Below are 25,828 nucleotides of genomic sequence, written 5' to 3' on the forward strand. Positions count from 1 at the left end.
CTCAAGACAAGGTGTTTACACCTCTTACATGTGTCTATAAAATATCCTATCCATTAATCACACCCAACTTTCTAGAAAATTAAATTCCAACATAGATATAATTTTAACTCCAAAGATCACGATTAAAAATTATGATATATCAAACTTAAGTTCCCAAAATTTTGTAGCTCCATGTTTACTCTTATAACTTAACTAACTGATCAACTTCACCTTAAATTGTATCACTTTAAATTCTTAATTTACCACAGCATTATTTCACTAGCATTATTTCATTAACACTTAAATTTTCAAGCCCAAGATTGATTAATCCTATAATGTCCTTGATTACCATTTCTTATAACATTATAACCCAGATATAACCAATTTCTAATTATCTCTTCAAGCTCAAATCACCAAAAAGTCTTATCATTTAAGACATTCAATTCTCACTTACTGCTAAACAAATCCCCAAATTTTTTAAAAATTACAAAATTAGTTCTTACTTTCCTCGAATATTATCCGAATTTGTCCTTAATCTCGAGAATCCAACAATTACCCATAAGTTCTTGGCGTTCCTAATCCCATTTTATCGGTTTCTCATAACATAAAGTTCAATAATCTTAAGATTTTAGACCCAAGATCAATTCTCATAACCTCAAAAATTACTGATTTTACCTAAGTATTCCTCAAAAATTCGAATTTAATCCTCAAAATTTTCGGAATTTGCAATTTGGCACTAAAAGTTCTCAAAAATTATATTTTTGGCCCTACAACTCTTCGAAATTTGCACTTTTGCCCCCATAAAATTTTCGATTTGCCCTCATTAAACTTTAAATTATCAAAACTAAAAATTTAATCCCAAAATTTGGTAAATTCAAAATAGTCCCTTAGAATTTTATTTTTGCACTTATGTCCTCAAATTATTGGTTATTACAATTAGATCCTTAAAATTCTCAATTCATACAATTCAATACTTAAATCCAACTAGGTAGAACATGCATCCTAAATAAATTTTATGTTTTTTATACTTCCAAAGATCGCCGTAGTCTTCGAATCATTAATTCTTACCAGGAATCCTCAAAAATTAACTCGGCTAGCAACCACGAAACATCAGTAATTTCTTAGAAAACCTAAAAGTCCCAAAAGCATTCATAATTTTTCAGATTAACTTATTACCCCAAAGATTAGAACATCAGTACTTCTAACCTAAAATCAATATAATCAAATATTTATCAACTTCTCCTAAAGCTCAATATTCGAATTCTTAGACATGTCCAATTCCAAACGTAACCAACATGCAATTTAATCTAGTTTTTAAAACAGTAAATCCTTAAATAATAAAAGCAGTTAAACATATACCGTAGATCATCATAAAGCGTAAATCAAGTTAACATGCAGGTGATAAAAGTAAATCATTTAAAACATTTAAATCATAAAAGCTTACAGACTTGAGGCTTGAAGACTGAGCTGCAGAAACTGGCGGTGGCACAACCCTATACAGGACCCTTGCTCTGATACCAACTGTAACGTCTACTCGTTTTTAAAAATTGCGGAATATTTTTTTTTTTTTTAAAGCTCGCATTTTCGAAATAACATTTAAAAAATGATTTTAAATATTCGACCATAAAAATAGCGTCGTTTAAAAATAATCAAACTCATCTTTTAAAATAATCATATTTATTTTAACATAAAAATAGGCGTGATGTCGTACTGAAAATATCATTTAAAAATACTCATAAGCATTTGCAAATAAAAAGGAGTAAAAATCGTAACAGAAAAATATAACATTTAAAAATGATCTTAAATATTTGTCAGTAAAAATATCACAGTTTAAAATAACTCAACTCGTCTAAAATCATACGTAAACATAAACGTATAAAAATTCTTAAAATCATCAACGTATGAAAATATTTATCTCCTCTCAATCTCATAAATCGTAATGCGGAAAACATGTGGTCCTCGGGTCGTGTCACCTTACCAGGTCTGCCTACTAAGAGTTCAGCACCTCCAGTCTCCTCATCATTAAGATCACCTGCATCACACACGCCTAGTGAGTCTAAAGACTCAACACACCTGCACTGTTAATAACAAGTACATATACGTAGCACACAGCAATGAAAAATATCATACTCAATATATATTTCATGAACTTAAAAGCATTCGTGTCTACAGTAAAAATCATATATGTAAACGTGTCCTTTAAAAACATGGTAATAATCATAGCATGTCATCTCATGTCATCATATACGTAAACGTGTCGTGTAAAAATCATATCTTGTAAAATCATGTCATCTCATGTCATCATATACGTTTACGTGTCGTGTAAAATCATATCGTATTAAAATCATGTCATCATATACGTATACGTGTCGTGTAAAATCATGTCATCATATACGTATACATTTTATTTTTAATTGAATTCAGTTCATTAGCTGTGACTTTCGTATCATCATGTCATCATGTCAGTCGATGGATCCATCTACGTATAACCACAGTACTGGGCGGCGGGGACACCAGCGACACTCTCACCCGTCAACTGGGCCTTGGCCTATCATATCATCATATCATGTCAATGGAAATACGATCGTCGGGCTCCCTCTGGGGCCTTCTCCCGTAAACGGGCTCCCTCTGGGGCCTTTTCCCTCACGATATCTCCAATCATATCATCATGTCATCGTGTCATCGTATTAGTCACAACTAAATCACTTCCTTCAAAACGTGTCATCATATTCATCACTTAATAAAATCATGCATATACGTAATTTTTTTTCTTTAAACCAAGCATGCAACGTATTTATCGTAATTACATAAAAATCATGAACGTGATGCATAAACATTTAAATCATGATAAAATGTGCTCAGGGCGCTGCCAGGACCAACATCTCACCCCAGGTGCTAAATGATCATTTTGCCCCTGGAAACCCAAAAATTATCATTTTGCCCATAGACGTAAAATTTCACTTCTTTGACATTTTCTTAATTCCATTGACTGTAACACGTCCCAAATAATTATATAAGCTTACAAGAACTTTCCCATATTTTTATTTGGCTTAAATCTATGACTTTTAAATTAATCTTTAAATATAACCTATTAATGCGTTTTAATCCCGAATTAAACCAAACCTTAGCATAAAATTCCCAAATTAAAAACTTAGACTTCTAATAATTATTTGAGCTTAAATAAAATTTTCCATAAATTTATTAAGCTTAAATCTAGGCGTTTCAATTAAATCTTTAATTAAAGTTTCGTGTGGCGATTAAATCCCGGATAACTCCAAAACTCATCATTTTGATCCGAAACTTACTAAACTCCTAAAAATATCCCAAGACATATTTAAAATCATTTCTAGACGTAAACTCGAGCTCATTTCATAACTTAACCAAATTGTTTTAAAACTTGGACCGTGTCCCAATTTTAACCCGAATCGACTCGAAACTTAACCAAACTTTTCCCAACTTTTGTCCACACCTAATATACACATTTACAGCCCCTAAAACACCTAGACCCGTCCCTTAAACATTATGAACAGACCTTACAAGTTGCTGGAAATCAGCAACTCTCCTTACTCGAACTCTAGTGCGGTCACCATCCAATAATTTTGATGCTAGCCTACAGCCGACTGAACCGGTCACTAACCAGCTTGTCCTACACCTAGACCAGACCCTACTGGACCCCCTTGAGCTGTGGTCACAGCCCCATGCAACCAACAAGATGCGCACGCTCGCTACTCTCCCAAAACACACAAGTCGAACCAACCTCGCCCAACTCTCCCTTGCTGCTTCTAGGACAGAACCAGCAGCGTTTGCAGCTTTCCAGACCATGGTTCAGACCCACCAGAGTCTGGTCTAAGGTCTGGAGTCGCCTTTGCACCACCGGTCTAGACAAAGAAAACGAGAAACCCCTAGCCGCTACACATCTCGGCCCTCTTATCACAAGCAACCTTCGGTTCCAGCCTACTGTTCATCTTTTTCTCAATAATTACAAACCTCAACGCACCCCATGACAGCCCCCTTGCACAAGGATCACAAAACGTGAGTTGGTTGCAAAGTAAATGTAAGTTTCATGCTCAACCGAAACATACCCGTAAAAACGATGCATGAACTGAAAAACAACGTGAATGACACACATATCAGCATGTATTATGGCGTAAATGATGCAGAAAAGAAAGTACAATGCGTGCCTGAATGATGCAAATACGGGAGGGAATCGAGCCGAAAGCCGGAGGAATTTCTTTATTCCAAGACAAGCAAGATCCGAGACTTTAGCTGGGCTTAAATGCTGAATCAAGAGGGCAAGGTGGTAATGAAAGGGAGTGTCGGTTGATAGGATAATAATTGGTGTAGGGTAGGTTTAGGTTTAATTTAATTGTAGTTTAGGTTAATTAAAGTATGACTAATGAGCCTCAATTAAAATAAAAAGGATTTTAAGTTCAATAAGCTTAAAAGTAGGCCTATTAAATCCAAACATACTCCCGAAAAATATTTCGAATTGGAAAGATTTTGAAAATATTAACCGAACCCTCAAAAAATCTCTCGATTCGATAAAATTTACGTACCGTTAAAAATTAAAATCATGCGGGTAAAATTGCCCAATAAATCCTAATTCTTGAAAAATACCTTTAAAACATCTTATATTAATTAATAAAATGAATCGTGTAATTAAAATAATTTTTCTGAAAATTCTCCGGTCTCCGATCCTCGTTGAGCGCGAAATGAAACTTAAAAATCTTTAATACATAAACCTTTAAAAATTTCATGAATTAAATCTTATCATGCAATAATAATGCATTAAATGCATAAAAATAAATAAACACAATCTAATAAAATAAATATACATTTTATGCTTTAAAAGAACTTAATAAAATACCAAAGAAATTTAATAATTTGTATGCATGCGGTTTACGTGTCCTTTCCGATTTTCGGGACGTTACACCTTTACTTTCAATGGTTTACTGACGTCAGTCCCTAATTTTTATTCCTCTAAGGGGGCAAGGCCGAATCGGTTATATCCCCATCGTATGAGGGTTATATCATAGTTGGGATTCCCTCCCATATCCAGTTGGATCCTCACAGTGTCAATGTAAAACTTATGCACAATTCATAACCAGAAGGGGTAGAAAAGAATTGTACTCGACCGAAATTTCGAAAATACGAAAATAAATGCACCGAAAATACACAGTTTAAAACAAGCCCACTTACCTTAAACTTCTTGAAGAAAAACGTGAAAACTCCGGTGGCTGGACTGCGACAGCGCTTCGCTGTGCTCGAAAATCCTAAGGAACTAGGGGGAGTTCTCGAAAATTTGGAGAAGAAGAGGTGTGATTTTCGAGACACTGAGCCCTCCTATTTATAGGGGTTGACTGCTATCCTGATCGTGTATCAAATCGCGTTTGAATTCTGAATCAAATCTTCATCTAAAATCGTGATCAAATCTACATTTATTCTTTATCCTATACCTAAATTTCGAAATTTCTATGTATATCCCAAGGAAATTTTCGAAATTAAGCCTTGCCCAGTCTGCAAAATTTCGACTTTTGTGTCTAATTCTCAATATTCAGTAGATTTTTGACTTCCTAAAATAATAAAAATTATATTTCTTAAATCCCACAAATTTGCTTACTTAAATCCGAAATTTAGTGGTATTTTTCCACAAATAATATTTGGATTATTTTTCCTAAAATCCTGGTAGTTGAACTTTTAAATATTTCCCAAGACTGCATTTATCGCGTATACTCTCCCTACTATTTTCGAAAATCCTTAACAAATCTTCCAATATTATTTTCGAAAATTACATGATAAAATCCTATGGATTTTTAGTTCCAAGATTGGATTATCTTCTTGCTTAAATCTTGACCCAGGTGTATCAAATCTTAGATCTGTATCCGGTAAAATTCTGCATATCTCAATTTCTGAAAAAAATATACACAATATTATTTAAATTCTTGAGAAAAATATTGTACCCGGTAGAGTTATCCAATCTAAAAATTACAACTACTATCATGATAAAATTGAGATCTCGGATTTTACAAATGAGATTAAAATTATGGCCTCATCACATAAATTATTGGAGTTTTTTTGCTATTCTTCAAGAAAGCCATGAAAATGGAATTTTAGTAATTTTAATATTAATTTCTAGGATGGTTTTCATGAGAAAGCATCATGTAATTTTTCCTTTTAAGTTCGAAATTATTTTTCAAATATAATTCCACCCATTTAAATTTGATTTTTTCTTTATCACTTTTCAGAAAGTATATGTCTCTTGTGAGACGGTCTCACAAATCTTTATCTGTGAGACGGGTCAACCCTACCGATATGCACAATAAAAAATAATACTCTTAGCATAAAAATTAATATTTTTTCATGGATGAACTAAATAAGAGATTCGTCTCACAAATTACGACGATAAGATCATCTCATACAAATTTTTACGTTTCATAAAATTGTTATACAATTAGGGCACATATACTTTGCATCATCTAGTACACATATTGATATCAATCCTCATTTAAACTTATGTATCATATCATCTCTATTTTATTATGGGGGCCTTACTATATAAAAATAATACAAAAATTCTTGTAAAACGGTCTTATAAGTCAATTATGTGATACATATATTTTATTTAAGTCACTCATGAAAAAATATTATTTTTATGTTAAAAATATTATTTTTATGTTAAAAATATTATTTTTTATTATAAATATGACAAAATGACCCGTCTCATGAATAAAAAATTTTGAGATCGTCTCAAAAGACACTGAGTCAAGACTCAAATAAAATATAATAACAACCCGATGTGACAAATACAAATAATAGATTATAAGGTATAATCTGTTGTCGTTAAAAATAGAAAAAAAATTGGAAAAATTGCGACAGAGTAGATAAGATAGGCAGGACCGCAGGAACTGGTTTTGGGTAAAGTAGACCCTACCCCTGCGGGCACTGCCTGCAGAGTAGATCTAATGGCTCGGAAAAATTTGAGCCAATTTTTTTTTTTTTTTAATACATGGTGGTGGGCCCGGATCACTCATGTGGAGTGATCCGGGCCGTTCTTTTCCCGTACAGGCACTGCCTGTATGGGCAGGGTGAAATAATCCCTGGTTTTGTCCTCCTCTCTTCTTATGTGTCTTAAACTAAGCCACATGTCAATGATTTATTGGCATAGGTATATTCTCTTACCAATAAAAGGGCCCCACTTTAGAACCTTTTTTTTTTAATTTTTTTAATTTTTTTAAATAAAATCATTATTGATATCGATCAATTTATGCACATCACTAAAAAATAATAGTCCAATCAAACTTAATAAAAGATGGTTCAATTTAATCACTTAGCATTTTTGTTAGTTTTAAGCTTTAAGTTGATTATCTCCTTTTTAACCCACATCATTTTAATATGATGAATTTAAATCGAGTCGATACATATATATAACGAGATATATAATTTTGATTTATTAGATTTTATAAAATTATATACAACATGACAACAAGCAACAAATTATGAAAAACAAGCTAGTAGGTTTCAAAGTTATAATTTCAAAATTTTTAGTATATTTTAAACAACGTTTAAAAACTCAAGAGATTGGTTAAAACTCTAAAATCTTTATTATTTAATTACCTGAGAAAATTTTGTTATAATTAGATCTAAAATCTCAAAATATCTGGCTTCCGGGAAGATCGGAAGTGTAATTCTTCGATTCCTCGTGGTCTATTTTCTTTTAGAAGAATTCATTCCGAAAAAAAGGTGACACAATATCCGTTTCATTTTATTAAAAATATCATAAGATAAGAAAGCTCGATCTATGACTGGCTACCGTAAAATATCTAAATTTGAGATGAACCAATGTTATCCTCCCTTTTTTGTCATCACACAAAATTGAAATCCTTGAATCAAAAACATCATCCCAAACTTCATACCGAATATCATCGATGTTACCCAATCAATTTTTATTACCAATATTACACTGTTTTTTTTTTTTTTGTCACCACATGAAATTGAAATCTTGAACATTCTCCGGATTCATTGGTATGATTGCCACAAATCCTGTCCCACATTGTGGGAAAACAGACAATGTCCAAATAATGGATCTCAAACAATTGCCTATGTATTTCTCTATTAATTTCCTGGATGTGCCTAATGTATCCAAGTCGAGCAATTTCAAGAAATCACTATAGTTTCACAATATACTCGATTAGCCAAAACACCAACCGCCATTTTTTCGGAAAACCTCTGAGCTTCTGCACACTAATGGTCTTTTGATTCCCATTCCTTAGTTTCATCAAAATAAGGTTGAATGGTTGCAACAACTTGATCGTTTTTCTTCACAAGCTCGAACTTTTCTTTCGACAAAAATTGTTGAACCTTTTTTGAATGTGTTGCTATGGAAAATGCGTATAGAAACTTCTTGATAACTTATTTTGTTCACAACCCATTTGGAATCAAGTTAGTTTCGTTCCCATTTTTCGGTTATTCGATCATACGAAACAATGCAAAGATCTCAAATTGATTACATGCAGTGCTAGCTAATCGAGTTGATTACTCCCATTTCCTTTCTTGACTTAGAATTTAGTCCTGATGATGCTCTTCTCTAGAGAAGTGTTTGATTTGAGTGCGTGTTTCTGTTTTGAAGGGAGACATCAAAATCAAGAAATTTCAAGATTTGTCGTTCGGTGTAAAAACATGCTGATCAGGTGCACTGCAAATGATGGGCATACAAGAATAACATTGAAGGAGAAATATGCGGATCAAATTGATCTTCTCAGGGTGTATCCATGTCGTGCTCGAGTTAGTCGGAGGTCGAGCCCGGATCGAGCCACCTTGTGCCATGGTTCAAGAATCAAGCTAATAAAGCCAGAGACGAAGAGAAGGGCACGAGCCGTATTTAGTCCTGTATCAGACCCCACTCCAGCTACCACAAAGGTTAGATTTTTACCAGAGATTTAAGGGATCAGAATCAAATAATTGATGTATATCAAATTTTGCCAAGTTAAGATTTTTGGTAGTTGTAAAATTTCATACGACAGTTGGAGGGAATAGTCCCTGTATTACATGAAAATTAGCAATACTTTTCTGCGAAAAATCAAACGGTAAATTACTAGTTTGTTATATGTCAAAAGAGTGCGACAAACCAAAGTATTCTCTTCAACTTTTCTATGAAAATATGTATTTATCTTTTATAAGGTGAATAAAAAACATAACTGAATTTTGGACCTTGTTATGAAAATATATTTTAGTCTTCACTTGAATCTATTTATACATCTCACTTTCATCCAGAGTTGAATAAGAAGCATTTGATTATAATTTATTTTCTTTTGACTACTCTTTAAACCTTAAAACGGACATATTTCATGTGTTTGTGCAGCAGTTGTCCTGTAGTGGCTTGAACTATCCATCTGTAGGGTTGTAAATGAGCTGAGCCGAGCCGAACAGTAGCTGGCTCGGGCTCGGCTCGTTTAACTATTTTTTCGGCTCGGGCTCGGCTCGATCTCGTTACGAGCCTAAGGTTTGAAGCTCGGGCTCGGCTCGTTCGGAAATTATGACGTTCGGGCTCGGCTCGAGCTCGGCTGGTTAATGGCGGCTCGCTAATAGCGATGGATTTTGAGTAAAAGCGTCGCTAATAGCGACGGGTATTGACAAAAACGTCGCCGATCTAGATCGGCGACGTTTTGCTTAAACCGTCGCTGTTCTAGATCGGCGACGTTTCACCGTCGCTATTTTAGCGACGGTATGTTAAACCCGTCGCCATTAGCGACGGGTTTTATAAAACGTCGCTAATATCGCGACGGTTTGAGCAAAAACCCGTCGCTAATTGTTTTTTTTTTTAAAATGTTATAATTATTTAAATCTGAAATAAAAATATATTGTACTGTATAATCGAAAAAAATTAACAAAATTTGAAAAATGTAATCATATTCTTAATCTGCAAATAATAATACAAGTGTTTCATACAAAATGAATCAGCCATGTAGCGCTCCATCTCCTCCTGTGATGTTGATTTAAAATGAATCAAATTGAATTTTCTTAATGTAACGTTGATGAGAATAATGAAATTTAATGAACTTACGTGGAGCAGGCGGGATCGCGTGTCAACGAAAGATCCATCTGCATGTCGATGTGTGTGAACGTATAGATCCCATGACGTTGGATCTCTGCCATGTCGTGCTCGCTAAAATAAATTCAATAATTGTAAAACATTAACATTTATAATTAATGAAATATATATTTTTTCCAAAGTACAATTCAATAAATGTCACGAACATCGTTGCTCGAATATTGAACCTCTTCTGTTTCACTTTCAGTTCAAATCAATTTCGTTGTCGTACATAACATTAACATCGACTAGATTTTGAGACGATAAAAGAAATTGAGTTGAGATGTCATGAGCTCCACTTTCGTTGTTTTGAAATGCATCGTTCGCATCAATTTGATTATGCTCAGTATTTGGCTCAACATCAGTGACATAAGCTCGCCTACGTAGAGTACTCACATGCATCCAATCTGATTCTGCTCTCTTCGTTGTTGGATAAGTCAAATACACAACTTGCGAGGCTTGCGTAGGAAACACAAATGGTTCGTAGTATCCAAGACTCTTTTTTCGATTGACATCAACAATTTTGTACCTTTTATTAGGAAACACAAATGGTTTGTAATTTCGTGTAAATATGGTTTGTTCTGACATTTTTTTCGATTGTAAGGGCAACGGATATATCTATTTAATAAACACTCAGGATGACTAAGTGCAAATGTTACAAATGACTCTAAACGCGACAATTTATAGACAGTTTGCTAAAACCCTAAACCCTAAACCCCAAAACCGTTGCCATCAGCGACGGTTTGCTAAAACCGTCGCTTATATTAATCGGCGACGATTTATTCATAACAGTCGCTATTATAGCGACGGTTTACATCAAACCGTCGCTATAATAGCGACGGGTTTTAATAAACCGTTGCTTAATTTAATATGCGACGGTTTTAATTCAGACCGTCGCTGATATTTCCGTTTTTTCCCATCAACCACTTAAACGAGCCGAGCTCGAGCTCGAGCTCACGAGCCAGCTAAACGAGCTCGAGCTCGCGAACCTATTATCGAACATGTTCACGAGCTAACGAGCCGAATATCATTAATCTCAAGCTCGGCTCAACAAAATTGTCGAGCCCAAAATAAGGCTCGGGCTCGGCTCGATAAGCTTAACGAACGAGTCCCGAACGAGCTTTTTAACGAGCCGAGATCCGAAAAAGCTCGCGAACAGTTCGGTTCATTTACATCCCTATCCATCTGACAGTAGAAATATCACTTGTATATGCGGTGTTAAGATCTTTTTCTTGACTCTTACCCATTTCCTATTCCTACTTGACACTATAAATGCTGAGCCTCTCTGCTATCCTATTTGAAATTTGCATTGACAGGATTTATTGGTTTTTCTTCATAAGTGACACCATGAAGGTAGTTAATTCATATACTGCTGTTATTCTTCTTATTCTTTTGTTAAAATTTCAGGTAAGCCATTTATATATTGTAACTGCAAGAATGAAAAATATGCATTAACTGTGAATTCGGTATGTTAATGATGCTCTTGATATAAAAAATTCTTGCTCGGATTTTGGTTAATGTTTGAATTTATTTCTGATATTTGCCTTAGATTTTCGTCTGTTCCATGTTCATTTGTTGATGAAATTTTGTTGTATTGTTTGCAAAGAGAGTGTTCACATTTGGCAAGGGAAAGAGTGAGGGCAACAAGGGCATGAAATCCTTGGTAAGTCGGTAAATCTTGGAATAAGAATTTATCTTTCCTGTTCTTACTTTTTAAGACCCTTCCTTTTTTATATATATTCATAACCGATGGGCCATTTAAAATTAGAAAGATATGATCTTAGATGGAAATGGTGCGTGCTAGAGAAGTGCTGGGGTCAAATTATGTAGCATATTAGGATGTCATTCATTTACCTAAATAAACCCGATTCATAATCTGTACTAGTTAGGAGGATAAGGTGCAAATCTTGCTGAAATGGCGAGCATTGGTCTATCAGTTCCACCCGGATTCACCATTTCGACGGAGGCATGTCAAGAATATCAGCAAATATGCAAGAAGCTGCCGCAAGGATTATGGGAGGAGATATTGGAAGGTTTAAAAATTGTGAAGGAGGATATGGAAGCTTCACTTGGTGACCCCTCGAAGCCTCTCCTCCTTTCAGTTTGATCTGGTGCGGCGGTGAGTTTTGATCTTACATAACCATATTAATTTCGGATCAAAGTTTTTAGCTTAATGTCATTTTAATATGAAGTTTGATATTCAAATGCTTATGGTTTAATGTAATATAATCATCAAAGTCAATCATAAGAATCTTGATAGAAAAAAATTGTCTTAAATAGACCCAAAAGAAGATAAAAGTTATGTTTAGGACCATTGACAGGTTTTAATGAATCATTGAATCCATTTTGTTAAATTAGATTTCTATGCCTGGCATGATGGACACGGTTCTAAATCTCGGACTCAATGATGAAGTAGTTTCTGGTTTGGGGACGAAAAGTGGAGAGCGGTTTGTATATGACTCATATAGACGGTTTCTTGATATGTTCGGAAATGTTGTAAGCTTTTTTGTCCCTGTGTGAAGCCATTTCTCATGCAAGTTCAATATTTATCAATTGTATGGTTTTTTTTAAGGTAATGGACATTTCACATTCATTGTTCGAAGAAAACTGGAAAAGATGAAAAGTAAAAGTGGCATAAAGCTTGATACTGATCTAACAGCCTCTGATTTAAAAGAGCTGGTGGAAGAATACAAAAGTGTCTATCTTGAAGCTAAGGGTGAAAAGTTCCCTTCCGGTATGCTTTCCCCTTTCTTCAAGAAGCTTTAGTTTATCAAAAAGTGTCAAAACTTGTACTATTTTTGTTCCAATCTATTTCAAGAATTTAAGCTGAGTTTTTCATTCTGTTCATATCAGATCCAAAGAAGCAATTGGAGTTGGCTATAAAAGCAGTTTTTAATTCATGGGACAGTCCAAGGGCGATAAAATACCGAAGCATTAACCAAATAAGTGGTCTGAAAGGAACCGCTGTTAATATTCAAAGTATGGTATTTGGAAACATGGGGAACACTTCGGGAACAGGTGTTCTCTTTACAAGAAATCCAAGTACTGGGGAAAACAAGCTCTATGGGGAGTTTCTGATCAATGCGCAGGTCTCAATCACATGTAGTAATTTCTATTTACGTTGAGGATATACACTTTTCATGGGTTTTTTGCTTTATAGGGAGAAGATGTTGTTGCTGGAATGAGAACCCCAGAGGACTTGGATACCATGAAGAATTGTATGCCTGAAGCTTATAAAGAGCTAGTGGAAAACTGTGAAATACTAGAGGGGCATTACAAAGATATGATGGTACTAATGTGTTACATGTTTTATAAACTTTCTCGAATTAAATATGTTTTCAGGTTTGGTGCAGATAAGGATGTAGTTGTATGCTACAGGACATTGAATTCACTGTCCAAGAAAATAGGACTATGGATGTTACAATGTAGATCTGGTAAACGTACAGGTAAAGGTGCTGTAAAGATTGCAGTAGCCATGGTAGATGAAGGGCTTGTTGATTCTCGTACAGCGATAAAAATGGTGGAACCTCAGCATCTTGATCAACTTCTCCATCCGCAGGTACAAGAACGAGTAAAAAAAATTCCAAGAAAGTACCCGTTGTTTTATAGAACTCCATGCTCTAATTAACATTAGCTATTTTGGTTTAGTTCGAGGATCCGTCTGCTTACAAGAACTACGTGATAGCCAAAGGTTTGCCTGCATCTCCCGGTGCAGCAGTTGGACAGGTCGTCTTTACTGCTGAAGATGCTGAAGAATGGCATGCTCAAGGGAAGAGTTGCATCTTGGTACGATCATCCATCTAGTCATTTCTAACAATTGATATCCCATGCATAATGTAAATAGTTATCACGATCCTAATTTCCTAGAATGTTTCATTCCTTAACATTGTTTTAATCGTAAAAGTTATATGTTCTTGACCTGACTTGGTTTAAGGTAAGAACTGAAACAAGTCCAGAAGATGTAGGAGGTATGCATGCAGCTGCTGGGATTTTGACTGCTAGAGGTGGCATGACGTCTCATGCAGCAGTTGTTGCTCGTGGATGGGGGAAATGTTGCATTTCCGGTTGTTCTGACATACGCATTAATGACTCTGACAAGGTCTGCGTATTAAATTAAGAAGAAAAAAATTCTTAACAAAGTTAAAGAAAATCGTATGTAAATCTCATGAACAATGCAGGTAGTTATGGTTGGAGACAAAGTTATTCACGAAGGAGAATGGATCTCTCTTAACGGATCTACTGGTGAAGTAATCTTGGGTAAACAGCAGCTCTCCCCTGCTGCTATGACTGGGGATTTGGAGATTTTTATGTCATGGGCAGATGAAATCAGGAGAATCAAGGTGCTTCAAAGACTCGTGAAATAGAACGAGCACCATTCTCTGTATCAAAATCTTGAAATTTTGCAAGTATTGTTACTAATTCGTGGGTGGTGATGATTAAAATATCAGGTTATGGCGAATGCTGATACGCCTGAAGATGCTTTAACAGCTCGGAGTAATGGAGCACAAGGGATCGGATTGTGCAGGACAGAACACATGGTATGTATTCCTCTGCTTCAAAACTTGTGACTCTATTAATTCTTTGATCTTGTATGTTGTCTTTGTAATCATAAATAACATGATTTATGATCTTGTTCGCTCTTTATTTGTCTCAGTTCTTTGCTTCGGACGAGAGGATCAAGGCTGTGAGAAAGATGATAATGGCAATTACACTCGAACAGAGGAAACAAGCCCTGGACTTGCTGTTGCCTTATCAACGAGCTGATTTCGAAGGAATTTTTCGAGCAATGGATGGTAAATCTTTTTTATCAGCACTAATAGCTTGTATTCTACTATGTCACTATATGCATATATATGTAATAAAGTTTACACTTGGATAATGAAATGAAAATTGTATAAACCATTAAATAAAAAGCTGATCCTTTTTTTCCCAACGTTTCTCAGGTCTGCCAGTAACAATCAGACTTTTAGACCCTCCACTACATGAATTTTTACCAGAAGGCGACATCGAACAGATTGTCCGGGAACTAACCATTGATACAGGTATGAGCGAAGACGAAGTTTATTCAAGGATAGAGAAATTATCAGAGGTAAATCCCATGCTTGGATTTCGGGGATGCAGGTGTTGTACCTTTTCCTAATCCTGTCTGTTGAGTGTTTTATATCATGTTCAAATATCTTTTATCTCTATGTTTATGTATGGAACGAATCAAAATTTTCAGGCTAGGAATATCGTACCCCGAGTTATCCGAAATGCAGGTTCGAGCAATATTCCAGGCTGCCATCTCCATGACCAACCAAGGCATTACAGTCCTGCCAGAAATAATGGTTCCTCTAATTGGAATACCTCAGGCATGTCATAGACACTGTTTTCATCACATCTTGATCCTTGGAAACGCCCTCGATCTCGAGTTGTATCCAATGGAGCTGAGATGGGAATGCGACCGCAGCTAAAATCTAGTTATTTATATTTCTCAGGAATTGAGTCATCAAGCGAGTTTGATTCGTGGAGTTGCGAATAAAGTCTTTACAGAGATGGGTGCCTCTGTGAGCTATAAAGTAGGCACCATGATAGAAATTCCTCGAGCTGCTTTGGTCGCGGATGAGGTACGGAACTTGCATTTTTGCACTAATGGAACGATCAGAGAACATTTGAAGGATCGAAATGAAGTTTTGATTTTCTTGATTTATGTGTGAAGATTGCAAAAGAAGCAGAGTTCTTCTCCTTCGGGACAAATGACCTTACACAGATGACATTTGGGTATAGCAGAGACGATGTAGGCAAATTTCTTCCTATTTACTTGTCAAAGGGCATCCTACCAAACGACCCGTTTGAGGTTTATCACTTTTCGTGGATCTGTCAATATTTTTTGGGAAAAAAAGAAAAGAATCGAGCCCAACGTTTTAAATATTTTTGGAGCTTGTATCATATCAAAATTTAATGGTTTTATTTCTTGGCGATAGGTACTTGATCAGAAAGGCGTTGGCCAGCTTATCAAGATAGCAACCGAGCGCGGGCGTGCAGCTCGACCGAGCCTAAAAGTGAGCATTTATCGAAACAATATGCGTAGCAAATGCCCTTACAGAAATTTTATACTCAAATCAAATGACACGGTAAAATGGCAGGTGGGCATATGTGGAGAGCATGGAGGGGAGCCTTCTTCTGTTGCTTTCTTTGTAGAAGCTGGACTTGATTATGTTTCATGCTCTCCTTTCAGGTATCATCCATCTACCTACGTATACTTCAATCTTGAAATGATTTTGTTTTAAAAGTTTGATATCTACTGTAATTTTTGTTATTTTCTCAGGGTGCCTATTGCAAGGCTAGGTGCAGCACAAGTTGCAGTGTGAAGTCAATTTCAGGAGGGAAATATTGGCATATACTCGGAAGGAGTTGTATATAAATAAGATGTACAAATCGTGGAAGTTTCTGTTTTTTCTTCTACACACATACAAGTACCAAGATCCTCAATATTTACACGAGGATATAAATTCATGTAAATGTAAATTTCTACATAAACGAAACAAGGAATCGGTTTTGGTGGACTAGTCTCGTTAAAATGCTGACAACTAGGAGAATCACGGATTCCTATTGACAGTGTGTTTGCATAAAATGTTTTGAACTTAATTTATTAAAAGATTTACCACTTCTCAATATTTTCCCGCAGTTTAACATGAAGTCTGGCTTAGGTCAGTAACTTCAATTTGTATACCAGAAAGATTCAGATTTGAGAAACAAGGAAATATGAAACTTCCCAGATATGTGGCAAATATTTCCTAGTATAAACCAGAAGCTGCAAAAGAATCGAGTCGATGGCCTGAACCAAATGATGAACCTCCAGCCCTGTGCAAGCATAAAAAAAAATGCACACTCCCTACGCAGGCATTATCCTGATCAGGTTCAAAGGGACTTTCTCAGCCTGAACTGCCAGTTTCCTGGCCAAATGGTCAGTACTGAGCAGATACAGACACCCCTGGTGCGTTTTTTCATCAATAATCGAGATTATAGAATGGACTGATCAGTAAAGCACAGGAAGAAAGGGTTTTTATTGCGGACTACTAGTACTAATCAAGACAATATCAAATAAAGATGTTTCTCTTGAGCTGTTCAACAAACTAGCAGCCATTTCATCTAACTTACCATCTGTGCTTGAAGATAACGACTATAATCGGTGTTCATAAGTAGCCACCAAGGATCATTATCAGGGGATGGAAAACCACATCATGTTCTGTTATGCTTTTGGAAGAACATTCTGCAATTAATGAGATTAACCAATCAAGAAAATGAGTAAGAGGTGTTACATATAGATTCACGGAGACAGAGCTAAAATTCTAATTGCTTCTTGTTTTTTTACACTAAATGCTGTAGCATTAGGGCTGTATTTTCCATAGTTCTTAACAAAATTTCATATAAGAGAAACTTCACCTTTAGGTAGTTTTAGACTTCATGTAATCTTCTGGCAAGTAGATTTCTCCTCCAGTTTCACCATGTTGTTCTCCACTGATAGTTTTTTTTGCAGCTAAGAATTCTGCACTCATAGCATCCATGCCTTGCTGAATTGCTTCCTCCGCTGTCCCGTAACCATGCTCCTCAGCAAACTTCCTTACATCCTCAGTTATTTTCATAGAACAAAACTTAGGTCCACACATGGAGCAGAAATGGGCGACTTTAGCACCATCAGATGGGAGGGTTTCATCATGAAATGACATGGCAGTCATTGGGTCCAGTGACAAAGCAAATTGATCCATCCACCGGAACTCAAACCTTGCCTTGCTAAGTGTGTCATCCCAAGCTTGAGCATGGGGGTGACCTTTTGCTAAATCAGCTGCATGTGCGGCTATTTTATATGCTATAACCCCGACCTTCACATCATCTCGATTAGGTAAACCAAGATGCTCTTTAGGAGTTACATAACAGAGAAGTGCTGTGCCAAGAGCCCCAATATTGGCTGCACCAATGGCTGAGGTTATGTGATCATATCCAGGAGCAATATCAGTGGTCAAAGGTCCAAGAGTATAGAATGGTGCTTCATTACACCATTCCAGCTGCTTTTGCATATTCTCAGGAATCTTATGCATTGGAATATGTCCAGGACCTTCATTCATGACCTGTATGCATGACGTATCATCTTGGGTGAAGAAACAACACCTTAAACGAGTAATTTACAAATATGATTCGTTTGATCAATCAAACTACGATTATAAGACCCAGTATGACACTAAAAATAAAGTTTGACGATAAAATAAAATATAGCTTGGGGATTACGAATGCGTCAGGAAACTACTAGTACACATAATAAAAATTCTTCTTGTTACCTGTACATCCTTTTCCCAAGCTCTTCGGGTCAGTTCGCCCTGAGTTAAGAGTTCTGCAAACTGAGCAGTATCATTAGCATCATAAATTGATCCAGGCCTCAATCCATCACCGATTGACAAAGATATATCATACTGATTACAAATGTCTAGAATCTCATCCCAATGCTCATAGGCAAAGTTCTCTTTGTGATAAGTTAGGCACCATTTTGCATGAATGGACCCTCCGCGAGAGACAATTCCAGTCATCCTCTTAGCTGTTAGTGGGATGTACCGGAGTAAAACTCCAGCATGAATTGTAAAGTAATCAACACCTTGTTCGGCTTGTTCAATTAGCGTGTCCCTGAAAATTTCCCAGCTAAGATTCTCAGCGATCCCGTTAACCTTTTCAAGAGCTTGATAGATGGGAACAGTTCCAACCGGTACAGCAGAGTTGCGTAAGATCCATTCACGAGTTTCATGGATGTGACGTCCAGTTGAAAGATCCATAATGGTATCAGCACCCCACATTGTTGCCCATTGAAGCTTGTGAACCTCTTCCTCAATGGAACTTACAACAGCAGAGTTTCCAATGTTAGCATTTACTTTCACCAAGAAATTGCGTCCAACTATCATCGGCTCCAGCTCTAAGTGCTTCTTGTTTGAGGGAATGATTGCACGGCCACGAGCAACCTCTGATCTCACATATTCTGGGTTGAGCTTTTCACGAGCGGCGCAGAATGCCATCTCCTCAGTAATGATACCTTGCTTGGCATAGTACATCTGAGTAAACCTTGGTCCACCCAATTTCTCTCTTCTGTCAATCCACTCCTTCCTCAATTTTGGGAGTCCTGTTCAACAAACCGTTTCCATATATTTTTTAGCATCTGAACTGAAAACCCAAAAAATGACCAGGATATTCACAAAAACTTTATATGAAGTTTAAAAATTCAATAATATATGCAGCATGCATGAGTCTATCAATGTCATACACCTGAGTAATCTCAAACACCTACGCAATCACGACAGTAAAGTAAAAGTGAGAACAAGGACAATTCCGAACAAATTGGAAAAAAATTATGAAAAATAATACAAGCGCTTACCAAGATGTGGGTTGATGTTCTGCGGACCACTGGTGTCATAGGTGTCAAAAGGTGGGTTTTCACCTGATAGATGAATGCGTCGGAATGGAATTCTAAGCAAATGACCAGATTGTTCATGTACGATTTCCCTGGAAAAGAAGTATCACTACCTTAGACATGTTTCCACAAAGAGGAAAAGATTTGCTAACTTTAGTTAAGCTCGAAATTATCAAGTACAGTTGCAACCATACGAGTTACAATGGAAGAAATGCTATTTTAGAGAAAAACTCACACATGTTCTTTCGAGCTTTTAGGGAAGCATTCTTCAAAGGATGGAAGCGGAAGAAAGTTAGGAGCACTGGGATCTTCCGTGTGCTTCCGTTGCTTAATCTTTTCTTTATTGGTTGCAGGAGGATCAAAGGTTAATGTAGCTTTGGGGCCTGCAAAGGAAGAGGAATCAATATCCTTTCTGTGTAAGCTAGTCACCCGTCCATTCACATCAATCCCACGGAAGAAGGAGCTGTTCAGAAATTTCAGGGAAGTAAAATGATTTCTGTTGTTGCACACAACTGATGCCAGACTAGTTTGCATCGATGCCATCTCTGTTTAAGAAAAAAAAAACATAACACGATTGCCTTTTATCAAACCGGTATATATATAAAAAAGCAGTTAACGCTAAACATCAATCATAAACACTGTTCCATCCATAAACAAATTTCATAGCATTATCAAGTAGCACGATAAAAATTTGCAACCGTGGCAACGAGTGCCTAAAGATGCACATAAACATGAAAATAGACTCCAATAAGATCTCAAATCCATTTTGACATGTTCCTGAATAAAACCCTTTCACCATGCCAAATCACAACCAATATTTTCAAGGTAAAATGTTTCACGTATCTAAAGCTTCTTCCTTTTCAATCTTCATGCGAAACCTTGAGCCCAATGATAAGGGAGACGTGAGAATGTTACAGGTAAGTATTGATCAATCCGCTATTTTCCAAGAATTCACCCAGGATATCAATCTAAAGCTCAAAGCATGACTAGATCTTCAAACCCATCAAATAAATGAAAAATTATCTTCATAAAAAGAAAAAAAGAAGCAATAAACACCACCCCCATGCATTCAAAAATTTTATGCTGCACACTCTGTAAACTCTAAATCCAGAAATGACAGCCAAACAAAGAGCATGCAGAAAGAGTTATCAATAAACTGAAATTTACAACCTTTTAAACCATGATTTCTAAGCCGGATCGTCAAAATACAGAAGAAAGAGGAAAAAGAAGCACAAACCTTAGCCTGTGATTATAACTGAGACGGATGCCTCGCTGTGTGTGAAGCAAAATGAAGGAGTGAGAGCAGATTCAATCTACTCGGGTGTTTATATATCCGAGGAAAAGCCACTAAAAAGTGGACTGATTCAGATTTTCTCTAACAAAATGGGAGCTTTTTGTCACAAATATCTCTTGCAAAACGACGAAAAATGGGAAAAAAATATCATCTCTATTCTGTACACCGCACCCATAAATCATTATTGATTGCTATATTTTATATGAGGTAGTTGAATAGCCTTGAATGCAAAAGCCTCTAGCAAATTGGAGGATATTAAAATAAATAAAGTTTTTTAAAATGTTTTTGTTTTTAAATTATATGATTTATAAACTATTTAGTTTATGGCAAAAACTTGTGTGAGACGGTCTCACGGGTCGTATTTGTGAGACGGATCTCTTATTTGGGTCACCCATGAAAAAGTATTACTTTTTATGCTAAGAGTATTACTTTTTATTATGAATATGGGTAGGGTTGACCCGTCTCACGGATTATGACCCGTGCGACGGTCTTACATGAGATTCACTCATAGTTTATTTGTATTTTTATTTAAATTATTTATTAAAATTAAAATCACATTAAAAGTTTGTATCATGTTTATCATTTTATTTTGTTACAGATATTTTTTTCTATATATTACATTAATTTATATACGAGTACAATATTATTGATAAACACATAGTCTAATACAAGCGTGATATTAATTTTCAGCCGAAATACAAAAATGGCTCTTTTGTTCCGTGTTTTATAGTTAAAATCCATATTACGAAAGTCACGTTATAATAAAAGTAAAAAAAATTATCATACATACTAATTTTAATAATCAATTAGATAAAATAATTATCTATACATCGCACTGATAAAAAAAAAAAAAAAAAACTAGTAAAATCATAAAAATGAAGGATATTATTTATACTTTTACATCTTTTGAATTATATACCCAAACTGAAATCGAAACTATTGTGTAATAGCCCTTTGAATTATTTTACAATTAGGATCATTAAAAGAAATCTATAAATAGTAAAATCTTTTTATTTTTAAAAAATAACTCATTTACCGTCACTTTATCGCAGAGAATTGACTTGAATTTCGAAGAACTCTCTAACGTTTGTTGACGACTTATTTTACGACCCTATATATTTCTTTTTGAGTTCGTAGAAGCGAACGAAGCACGCTCGGATTCAACCATAAATCGTTCATTCAGACAATTTCAATTTAGAACTGCGGTGAGAGTGGTAGCGAGATAAATTCGGTAGAATGTCAACTTTTCATATTGGTCTTAAAATAGTAAAATATCGGAATGATAGGGTGAGATTTGAGAAAATGGTAATTAACGGGACTAAAGTGAAATACTATAGTTTTATTGGGACTTTGTTTGACAGGAATTAGTAATTGCATTTAAAAACCCCTACCTCCGCCTTGCCGCTGCCATACGACGGTCATCCCAACGAGCTAGAGAGTCTTACACCAGTGAAATCGAAGTATGGATTGTGGGGAGGAGGAGGGAAAGTACGATAGCTACGTTATGGTTCACAATATTTCGAAAAGGCACAACGTAGGGACGCTAGTTCGCAGCGCCACTGCGTTTGGCGTGGCGGAGATGATATTGGTTGGGCGGAGGGATTTCAACGCCTTTGGAAGCCATGGATCCACGCCACACGTCCGCTTCCGCCACTTCCAATCTCTGACTCTGGCCCGCGCGTTTCTCAAGGTTTTCTCATACTTCCATTAGAATAACTGTATGTTTTTGTCAACATGTCATCCAAAACATACGTCTCTGTGCTGCATTTTTTTTTTTTTGAAGCCTGAACCAACGAAAAAAAGATATTTTTCCTCCTTTTGATTTGCATATGGTGTTTTTTAGACAATGAATTGTCCGTTTCCAACTTGTAAATTGAAATTTTTTCCATGTTAGACTTTAATGATTTTAAATAACGAAGAAATTAATGTCAAGCCCCACAAACCGGGCCTGCAGTCTCCGACGCATCTCAATTCAAACACTGCCGAAAATTGGATGTTCAAAGCTCGTAATATTGTTAAAAGGGTTTTTGAAAATTAAGCTTGTAATTTTGTTTCTTTAAGGAACTTTTAACATCATATCAAACTCGTTTCGCAATGTCAATATTTTATTTGATTTTTTCTGCTATGAAACTTAGAGGTTTGTGTTTGCTCGGGACAAATAAATTTTTTACTTATAACTTGTGCAGTTTGAAACAATATATCTCCTTTCGACTATTTTCCATGCATCATATTGTGATTTCACCACGCGCCGCAGCGTACTTTGAAAATACGAGTAGTATAGTTTGTTATTTTTATAGGAATTGCTGATCTGTGATTGCTAAAAAATCGCGGAGTGAATTCTCCGTTTAAAAGATTTTTTCCTGCTTGTCTTCGTATGGAAGCAGCACTTCAATGCTTTTGGTTTATAGCTTTAATTTCACCTCAAGAAGTTACTGTAGTGTTCTTTCACTGTTGTCTACACTAGGTCATGAATAGTGCTATTAGCCAAAATCTTGAATATATGCTTGTGATTCTTGTTCAATGGCAAGTGTTTAGAGTTCTCTGCCTTCAATGAGTAAAGGTGTTATTTCCTGAGCTGATAGATTGGCATATAATTTTTGAGTTGAATAGGAAAGGGACTGTGATATATGTGGTGTGGAGATAACAGATAATGCTGCAGCCGTGAATGAACATCCTTTCAGAAAGAGCACTGCTTTTCTACTTGGTAACGAGGTGAGATACTGATAAAAAATTCCCTTTTCAAAATCATAATTTTTGTGATTAGCTGAGGTTAGATGTATTAAACATTATATAAACTTCCTCAAAGTATGATTTTGCATGTTCGTGAATAAAATCATCTTTTTCTGGTAAACTGACCGTGGGTTCTTTTGATCTTGTTTATTAGCATAAATTTTTTAATATCTCGCTTTTGCAGGGAACAGGGCTTTCTGATAAGGAATGTGAGATATGTGACTTTTTTATTTATATTCCACAATATGGAGGTGGCACTGCTTCATTGAATGTTACTGTTGCAGCTTCTATTGTTTTGCATCATTTCGCAGGTACGAGATTCCCATGACTGTCTAATTTTTTATGCATCGCACCGACTTGCGTTACAGTATTAGCAGATTCATCCTGATTGGTGATGCCTAGAAAAGGGATTCACGTTTTTTGAAAATAAATCTTTGTTATTTTTCTGTCGTTTTACTCTACCATTTCATTTGGTGAGAATACGGTGGTCATGTGATAGGTGCATGACTCGTAAAAGTCATATAGGGCTGGCTTCTATACATTCAAGTTGACAACCTCTTTGATATGCTGAACAATACATGTGTAAAAAACTTTGCACTAAAAGGTTCCAAATTTTAAGCTCGAGGCTGTTTGATTTATTGATTCAATGCTCTATTGCTATAATTGCAAAGGCTTTATTTGATTTTTGTTGCAAACCTTTTCCTTCTCATCAAATTAAAAATCCCGTCACTTCGGGGATAAGAAACCAATTGAAATTGAAGTATTGATTTTTGGAAAAATATTTCAGTTTGGGCAGGATTCTCTGAGCGAACTCGTGAAGGCAGCAAGTTTCTTGTTGCTGATAAACCTTTTAAGCAAACGAAGAAAAATTTCTGCGGTGAAACAGCAGAATCTGTTGCTGAGGAGCGAAAACTAAGGAAAGAAAATTATTCGAATGGCTTTTTCGACCAGAGTGCAAAAGATGAAGCACCTTCCAATCTTTTGGATGCATTGTTTGCTTCATAGTAGAGGAAAGGCAAACTCGGAACTGTAATTTGGTGGCTCTCTGGAATTTGTGCCAGTATCTTGCCATCTTCCAAGGAACTGAAGAGGCACAGAAGTCTGCAGTAGCTTTTGGTAATCATATCTGAAGAAAGCCTGTATATTTATTTTTAGCCGAGAATCCCAGGAAATTTCATCAGTCAATGAAATGATTCGATGAAATCTCGTGTTGCATGCTCTTCAGAGTATGATTAGGCAATTCGATTATTTCCTAGACCCCATGAGAAATCGTTTTAAGGTAAAATGGTGTTAACCTTGTAGCTTTATTACAGCGTTGGAAACTTGAAAAATTGCTGGAAAACTATCTCATATTGTGAAAGCTAAAACATTGTTGGTTGAGTTCTCAACATATGAATTTCTTTATTTGAAGGCGTCATGGTTTGACTTCTATTCTTAGAATCTAATACATTTTTATATCCCTTAATTGGTAGAAGTTAAGATTCTTGGTTCAACAACTGCTTATTATTATTATTATCTGATCATTGCCTCATTATTGCATCGCTTCTTTCTCTGTCTCTATATTTTTTAGTCATTCTAAGTCCATATCTCATTTTCACACACACATTTCCAATCTCCTTTTTTGACTTCTTTATGTTATTGGGACCAAATAGAGTTACAATCTCTGGCGTGTAGTAGTTTCCTATTTCAAACCTGCAGTTGGCAAAGGTCCAAACTACTACAAAGCGCGGAGATGGAAGGGAGTCTTAACCATTTGCCAGTTGCTTTTGCTCGAATGTCAAGTAGTTTGAATATCAAGTTGAGCGTTAGCTGGCGTAATTTTTATCAAGGTTCGAATGGTCGTCGAGCCATCCGATCTTGATTTGCAATTTATAGGAAAAAATATATTTTTCTATTTCTCCATCAAAGTATGTTTTGACATTCATTTCCATACCCTCTAATCTCAAGTGGATGCTTGGAAAAAATCTAGCTTGTCAAGTTTGAGTAACTGGATATGCTACTGAGTCAAGGTTGAACTCAAATTCATATTTGAGAAAGTTCAAGTGGATAATTAATTTGTTTTTACAAATTAATACAAGACCACTTTTTAATATTTATCAAGTCAAAAGAATTTCTTTCCATGATGTACTAGGAATGTTGTTTTAGGTGTGTACACTTTATTGTAAGAGTAGGTATCTTGTGAGACGGTTTTACGGATCTTTATCTGTGAGATGGGTCATCAGCCCTACCGATATTCATAATAAAAAGTAATACTCTTAGCGTAAAAAGTAATACTTTTTCATGGATGATCTAAATAATAGATTCGTCT

General features: G+C 35.7%; 2 protein-coding genes, 1 long non-coding RNA gene and 1 pseudogene across 4 annotated transcripts; 2 read left to right on the forward strand and 2 right to left on the reverse strand.

The window, feature by feature from the left end:
• Positions 1-1,761: 1,761 nt before the first annotated feature.
• LOC140830719 (uncharacterized) lies at positions 1,762-4,222 on the reverse strand. The gene is made up of 2 exons (XR_012117666.1): positions 4,152-4,222; positions 1,762-2,011 (listed from the first exon to the last, which is right to left on the reverse strand). It is a non-coding gene; the product is annotated as an uncharacterized lncRNA (long non-coding RNA).
• A 4,387-nt stretch (positions 4,223-8,609) lies between these two features.
• On the forward strand, positions 8,610-16,663 carry LOC140830723 (pyruvate, phosphate dikinase 2-like; annotated as a pseudogene).
• A 93-nt stretch (positions 16,664-16,756) lies between these two features.
• Positions 16,757-20,930, reverse strand: LOC140830720 (phosphomethylpyrimidine synthase, chloroplastic). 2 transcript variants are annotated; one of them, XR_012117667.1, is made up of 7 exons: positions 20,734-20,930; positions 19,732-20,041; positions 19,461-19,588; positions 18,382-19,208; positions 17,492-18,174; positions 17,207-17,318; positions 16,757-17,039 (listed from the first exon to the last, which is right to left on the reverse strand). XR_012117667.1 is itself a non-coding variant. In XM_073194160.1 (6 exons), the coding sequence occupies exons 2-5, from the start codon at positions 20,037-20,039 to the stop codon at positions 17,494-17,496; spliced, it is 1,944 nt and encodes a 647-aa protein (XP_073050261.1). In that variant the 5' UTR covers positions 20,040-20,041; positions 20,734-20,930; the 3' UTR covers positions 17,089-17,318; positions 17,492-17,493. The 2 variants fall into 2 exon arrangements, 1 of the variants encoding a protein (XP_073050261.1); XM_073194160.1 differs by lacking the exon at positions 16,757-17,039 and having other exon boundaries at positions 17,089-17,318.
• Positions 20,931-22,152: 1,222 nt separating this feature from the next.
• Positions 22,153-24,894, forward strand: LOC140830722 (uncharacterized). The gene is made up of 4 exons (XM_073194162.1): positions 22,153-22,480; positions 23,401-23,502; positions 23,705-23,831; positions 24,308-24,894. The coding sequence occupies exons 1-4, from the start codon at positions 22,253-22,255 to the stop codon at positions 24,523-24,525; spliced, it is 675 nt and encodes a 224-aa protein (XP_073050263.1). The 5' UTR covers positions 22,153-22,252; the 3' UTR covers positions 24,526-24,894.
• The last annotated feature ends 934 nt before the right edge of the window (positions 24,895-25,828 follow it).

Source organism: Primulina eburnea, chromosome 4 (assembly GCF_022965805.1).
Source record: "Primulina eburnea isolate SZY01 chromosome 4, ASM2296580v1, whole genome shotgun sequence".
Lineage (NCBI taxonomy): Eukaryota > Viridiplantae > Streptophyta > Magnoliopsida > Lamiales > Gesneriaceae > Primulina > Primulina eburnea.